A 7,385-nucleotide genomic window follows, 5' to 3' on the forward strand; every position below is an offset into this window, starting at 1 on the left:
GAAGTGGGTTCCACAAAAAAATTCTAGTATTATACATAAGATGAATTTTAATGAAATTAAATAAAAAGCTAAAAAAATTAATGAGTGGGTACTGAAAAGTTCCTGGCTTTGGATAAAAGAAAATATGTAACCTTGCTCTCAGCAGAGGTAACTGTATATATTTAGGGTGCAATACATAAATTGTCGCCATTTTATATTTTTAATTTCATGTGTGCACATTGTTTGTTTTTGATTTTGTTGACTACACAGTATAGTAGGATCACTTGGGCACCGTCTGTGAGAAAACAGTACCATTGACACAATTCACTTTGCCAAAAATTTGAAAACGACATGCTGTACTGCTTGGCATTCATGCCGAAAGCTCCAATTTGAACATTTAAGAGTGTTTGGGTGTCAATCTGAGGACATGTACACAAAGTTTTTCTGTGAAAAATTGCACAAATCTGTCCTGATCAGGAGGCCTATCTGGCCTGAGCATTCTACCTGTTTTAAGTTAAGTTTAAGTAGTAGTTGTTGTTGTTTTAGTTGACACAGTGAGTTGGTGGAAATAATATTGTCAGACAAAGGCTTTTATACGAGCATTGAGTTCAATATGTGGTGCTTATATAGCACTTAGGTGACATGCAGTGCTGCAGATGACCTGACATCTTGCGCAAGTTCCATTTACAATGTGTTAGTAGAATACTGTCTTAACAATTCTTGTCCAACCCATGCCAGCATGGAACAAAACAAAGACAAAAAAAGGACCAACATAAAAGCAATGACGATGGTGATGGTGACGGTGATGATGATGATGGTAGTGTTGGTGATGATTGATGGTGGTGGTGGTGGTGGTGATGTTGGCGGAGGCAACACTCTTATACATATTTCCTTCTCTCTCTTTCAGTTATTCATTTTTCCATGCAACCCGTAAAACGCTCAGCAATGTCAAATCTTCCATCTCTGATGAATGGACAACCGAAGGATTCTTCAAAAGCAACAGAACCCATCTCAGGATCTTACCTAATGAAGTAAGGATTTGTTTTCTTTTTCCTTTTTTTTTTTTTTTTTTTTTTTTACATACATGTCCCAGTTGTGTGGTTTAGAAATTTGGTCCCCAACCACATCATGTCCCACCATCACCTAGACCAGTGCTCCACAAACCTTTTTCCACTTGTGGTACACTTATATTCTTTTTAAAAATTCAGCAGCACACCTGAACTAAAAACATAACTAAAAGTGTGGGGAAAAAAATTACATTCAGATTATACTGTGGCACACCTAGCATCATCTCGTGGCACCCGTGGCACACAAGTGAGCTGTGGCACACCAGTTGTGGAGCACTGACCTAGACAACAAGTATTAGTTTATTTAATTCCTCATAACTTAGCACTTCAGCAAAAGAGACCAATAGAATATGTACCATATTTAAAAAAATAAAAAAAAAGCTCTTGGGTCAATTTGATTAACTAAATCCTTCGAGGTGGTGCCCCAGCATGGCCGTACTTCAGTGTCTGAAACAAGTGATGAAAGATAAAATTAAGATATCTAACCATCAAACATTTCTCTTTTCTGTCACAGACATGGAACAGTCGTTCTGTATTCGATCAGAAGGAAGCAGATATTTTCCTTGGTTACATGGACACCAGTTTTATGCTGTTTTATTCTTTCGTAAGTAAATTCTTTTCCTTTTTTTTCCCTTTAATTTGTTGCTTGTGGGGCTGGGTAGTGTTAGCACTTTGTTTTTCTTTTTATTCATCTTTATTTGTTGTCGTTTAACTCCAGGTAAATAAACAATGAAATAAACTATGTAGCTGTGACTAGTATTTTCTGAAATTTTGACTCTTTAGTATTTAAACTGGCCATGTTCAGCCCAAATGTTCTACCAGCCCAAATGTTCTACCAGCTCAAACCAGACAGATCCAGTCTGTCACTCCTTCCATACAACATTACTGTAAATATAAAAAAACACTGTGTAAAAATTTTTGTCCTTTGGTAGCAACTGTTATTTCCTATGTGCTGACCCCTAGAAAGTATGAAAAATGGCTAATATTTCCTTCAAACCTTGCTTTTGTTACATTTATTCAAACCCCAAAGGATCCCTCTCAACACATAGCCATGATGCTCTCCCACTACACTTGCTTATGATCAGAGATCCATATATCAGCTACCAAAGGACATGCTTAAGTGGTTATGGTCAAGCAGCTGACAAGCAAATCTGTGGTACTGAGCAGAATATTTGCTATTCCTGCTTCAGCAACTCAATGCTGAATCTCTCTGAAATGTAATGAAAAATACCGTAAATCCTCGAGTATAGTCCGCCCTTGAGCATAATACGCAGGGGATTTTTAGAGGGCTGTACCTCTGAAAAACCTAAACCTTTTGTAATTTCACGAAAGGGTTTAAGATAGTAAAAAGACTCCCTTCCACACTAAGTATTTTGTAGATTTTCATAGATTTCCCCATCACCATTAGTGCCACCAAAAGTAATACATTTTCATCTTCTATTCGTATTACTTTCATCTATTTATTATCATTTTTATCTCACTTTTTTCTCACTTTCATCTAATTATTATTTATTGTCTCATTGTCATTTCATTTCTGTTTCATTTTCTTCTCATTTCATGAACACACTTTCATTTCATTTTCATTATTGTTTTATTTCATCTTCATCTTTCTGTTATCTAATTTTCCTTCTCATTTTCATCATGCTTTTATCTGAATTTTTTTTAATTTCTTTTCTTATATTTTCAGGGTTTGTTTCTGTCTGGTTACCTTGGAGACAAGTACGTATTATCCGCATCTGTTTGCTCTATAGTAATAACCAATACTTCCTTATCAAATATAAGAGGAGCATAGCCTAGTAGTTAAGAAAGTTACACTCATGATTTTAAAGTTGTGGTTTCAAGTCCAAAGCAGAGCAGTGCAACCTGTTCTCGAGCAAAACAAAATGACAGGCTTCTTTCAGTTTCTGCCTATCAAATTCACTTATAAGGCTTTGGTCAGCTTCAGGCTACGGTAGATGATGACTGGTCAAGTTGGCACACAGTGGGATTAGACTCCAAACCATGTATACATACATGCATACACATACACATATACATACACACATGTATATCTCTATACAGGTATATGTGTGTGTGTGTGCATGTGTATGTATGTATGTATGTTTATGTATGTATAGCTGATAAAAGTGGATTTAAAAATCCAAGCTGTATCATCAGTCATCACTCCTGCAAATACCAGCTAAGAGCATGTACAGAAGTGGACTGCTTTCTTTAAACAAAACCATTCGTACAAACTCAAATTTCAGGAATAATTTAATAGTCCTGCAGTAAGTCATGATGTATCTGAACCTTGTATTGTTGAAATGATCATCAAGAAGGAATAAACGTAATATAACTTCCATTCTTGGACTTGTTATACATACATATGGACAGACAGATATTAATATATACACAGACATCTCAAAAGTACATAGACACCGCTCATTATACCATTTGATCTGTGCAGATACTATGCTTTAGTACAATACTTAAATAGGTTAAATTATTAAAAACTGCACAAGGCATGTCTCCTAAATACTAGACTATGTATTGACATGCATCAAATGACATTATTTTGTCTTTGAAAATAATCCTTCAAAGATAATGGTGTCTATTTACTTTTGAGATGTCTGTGAGTGTGTGTGGGTATGTGTGTATTTATACATATATATATGTGTGTGTGTTTGTATTTATACATGTATGTCTGTACCTAAATATATATATATTACATATAGAGTCTTTAATGCTTATACGAGCATATCTAAATACTCAACTTACATAAAAATACCCAAATTCTTCCCCACAGCACTACAGCATCACCATAGGCTACACTCACACTCACACTCACACACACATAGGGTTAAGACACCTTTCGGTCATGAATGACCATGGGAGTGCACCTAGAAAGTACCTCCCTGGGGTTTTTTAATATTTTTTAATATTTTTAAAAAAACAATTCTCTGAAATTTAGTTTTTGAATTGACCTTTTTTTTTTTTTTTAAATAATTCTTTTTGTGATCTCTCTTTCTTATAGATATGAACTCCGGAAGGTTCTGTCATTTGGAATGTTCAGCAGTGGTGTCGTGGTACGTATCTATTCATTGAACTATATACATTCTCAATATTTCAGTTTCTGCCTTTTTATAACAACCTCTACTAATTACTAACATCCAAATTATTATTTTTGTTATTTAGGTCTTGCAATGGCCAAAATAGTCGACACCCTTTTGGGGTCGATAAATAAGTACTAGAGTCAATATAGTTGACTTGACCCCTCCCCCCAAAATTGCTGGCCTTGTGCCAAAATTTGAAGTTAATATTTAGATATCTTGGAGCAATGAGTTGGCAGAATAGTTAACATGCCAGACAAAATGGTCAGCAGAATTTCTTTTGGCTGAAGAATTTCTTGAAGGCGGCGAGCTGGCAGAATCGTTAGCACACCGGGCGAAATGCTTAGCGGTATTTCATCTGCCGTTACGTTCTGAGTTCAAATTCCGCCGAGGTCGACTTTGCCTTTCATCCTTTCCGGGTCGATAAATTAAGTACCAGTTACGCACTGGGGTCGATGTAATCGACTTAATCCCTTTGTCTTTCCTTGTTTGTCCCCTCTATGTTTAGCCCCTTGTGGGCAATAAAGAAATAAGAATTTCTTTTGGCTTTATTTCTGAGTTCAGATTCCACTGAGGTCAACTTTGCCTTTCATCTTTCCGGGGTCGATATAATAAGTTACCAGTCAAGTATTGTGGTTGATGTAATCAATTTGGCGCCTTCTCCAACCACATGATTCTGGGTTCAGTCCCATTGCATAGCACCTTGCACACGTGTCTTTTTCTATAGCCTCATGCCAACCAAAGCTTTGCGAGTGAATTTGGTAGTTGGAAACTGAAAGAAGCCTGTTGTATATATATGTGTATCGTTGCCAGTGCCCCTGGACTGGCTTGTGCGGGTGGCACATAAAAGACACCATTTCGAGCGTGGCCGTTTTCGTGCGGGTGACACGTAAAAGCACCCACTACACTCTCTGAGTGGTTGGCGTTAGGAAGGGCATCCAGCTGTAGAAACTCTGCCAAATTTAGATTGGAGCCTGGTGTTGCCATCCGGTTTCACCAGTCCTCAGTCAAGTCGTCCAACCCATGCTAGCATGGAAAGCGGACGTTAAACGATGATGATGATGATCATCATCATCATCATCATCATCGTTTAACATCTGTTTTCCATGCTGGCATTTTACACCAGACATGTCGCCTTACTGGCACTTATGCCGGTGGCATGTGAAAAGACATTTGAGCGAGGTCATTGCCAGTGCCGCTGGACTGGCTCCTGTGCAGGTGGCACGTAAAATACACCATTTTGAGCGTGGTCATTGCCAGTATCGCCTGACTGGCCTTCGTGCAGGTGACACGTAAAAGCACCTACTACACTCTGAGTGGTTGGCGTTAGGAAGGGCATCCAGCTGTAGAAACTCTGCCAAATCAGATTGGAGCTTTGTGTAGCCATCTGGTTCGCCATTCTTCAGTCAAATCGTCCAACCCATGCTAGCATGGAAAGCGGACGTTAAATGATGATGATGATGTACACCCACATCATAACACCTACCATGCAGCTTCTCACTTGTGCAGGTTTTACTCTAAAATATGTTTAGTCCATAATGTGAAGTAGTTTATGATAGAAAGGCCATTCAACTGTAAAATACACAACAAAGAATATTTTTAATGTTTTTTTTTATCCTTGGTTTTATCTACTTTTAGGTTCTTTGCTTTGGCTATGTAACTGAAGCGACACACGTTTACAAAAAATATTTATATATGATTCTGATGGTACTCAATGGTCTTCTGCAGTCTTTAGGGTGGCCATGTGTTGTTGCTATTATGGGAAACTGGTTTGGAAAATCAAGGTATTCTTTTGAAACTATTTACTTTTCTCTCTTTTTTTTTTTAGTTTCTTTTTCCAATTTTTTTTTATTGTATGTCAATTAATTCTTTGTTTCTATGCTTCAGTTTAGAAAATATTAACATCAGACAGTAGCCTCAAGGTCACACACATGAACACATATACACATTTGTTGTTGTTGGCACTCCGTCGCTTACGACGTCGAGGGTTCCAGTTGATCCGATCAAGGGAACAGCCTGCTCGTGAAATTAACGTGCAAGTGGCTGAGCACTCCACAGACACGTGTACCCTTAACGTAGTTCTCGGGGATATTCAGCGTGACACAGTGTGACAAGGCTGGCCCCTTTGAATTACAGGCACAACAGAAACAGGAAGTAAGAGTGAGAGAAAGTTGTGGTAGAAGAGTACAGCAGGGTTCGCCACCATCCCCTGCCGGAGCCTCGTGGAGCTTTAGGTGTTTTCGTTCAATAAACACTCACAGCGCCCAGTCTGGGAATCGAAACCGCGAGTCCGCTGCCCTAACCACTGGGCCATTGCGCCTCCACACATATACACATGCACACATACTTAGTCTCTCATTCAGTCTCCACTCAGTTTCTATTCTGTCTCTTCTCTGTCTCTGTTCAATCTCCACTCAGTTTCTACTCAGCCTCCACTCACTATATGATATTTTATGCTTCTCTCTTTCAGCCGTGGTTTTATCTTAGGTCTTTGGAGCTCTTGTGCCTCTGTGGGTAACATCATTGGTGCTCTAGTCACTGCACGTGTACTAAAGTATGGCTATGAGGTATGTCTGATACACTACTAATAACTCTATTTCTACTACATCCACCCGTAGAGTACAGGTATGATGTACACCTGAAACTCTGCTACTAAAACTACGTCTTCCTAGCATTAATTCTATTTCAGTTCATTATCATTTGTCACTGGTTAACCATTTGACCAGTTAACTAATCAATTGTTTGATAAATTATTTGGTTAATCAATTAATCAGTTACATTTGTTAAAGTCCTTTCATTGCTATTCATGACTTCATCCGGACATGCCATCTCCATTGACCTGCAATAGAGAAGGCATGTCATTGATGAGGTTGTGACTAGCAATGAAAGGACTTTGACAAACCTAGCTGATTAATTAATTGACTGAACAATTAATTAAATCGAATCATCATCATCATCATCATTTAACATTTATCTTCTATGCTAGCATGGGTTGAATTTTTAGACAGGAACTGGTAAGCCTGTAGACTATGCCAAGCTCCAATGTCTGCTTTGGCATGGTCTTTACGGCTGGATGCCTTTCCTAATGCCAACCACTTTACAGAGTGGACCAAGTGCTTTTTATGTGGAACCAGCACCAGTGAGGTCTGTTTTGGCATGGGGTTTTTTTTACTGCTGGATGCCCTTCCTAATGCCAACCACTTTACAGAGTGGACCAAGTGCTTTTTATGTGGAACCAGCACCAGTGAGG

The 7,385-nt window shown here is 38.3% G+C and overlaps 1 protein-coding gene across 1 annotated transcript in view; it reads left to right on the forward strand.

Annotated features, from left to right (window-relative positions):
- LOC106883447 (sugar phosphate exchanger 3) overlaps positions 1-7,385 on the forward strand; it is a 32,728-nt gene that overhangs the window by 9,410 nt on the left and 15,933 nt on the right. The window contains exons 2-7 of the mRNA XM_052976262.1: positions 887-1,010; positions 1,561-1,650; positions 2,734-2,765; positions 4,060-4,111; positions 5,774-5,919; positions 6,606-6,702. Coding sequence (XP_052832222.1) covers positions 887-1,010; positions 1,561-1,650; positions 2,734-2,765; positions 4,060-4,111; positions 5,774-5,919; positions 6,606-6,702 — 541 coding nt within the window. The remainder of the gene's footprint in view (positions 1-886; positions 1,011-1,560; positions 1,651-2,733; positions 2,766-4,059; positions 4,112-5,773; positions 5,920-6,605; positions 6,703-7,385) is intronic.

Source organism: Octopus bimaculoides, chromosome 24 (assembly GCF_001194135.2).
Source record: "Octopus bimaculoides isolate UCB-OBI-ISO-001 chromosome 24, ASM119413v2, whole genome shotgun sequence".
Lineage (NCBI taxonomy): Eukaryota > Metazoa > Mollusca > Cephalopoda > Octopoda > Octopodidae > Octopus > Octopus bimaculoides.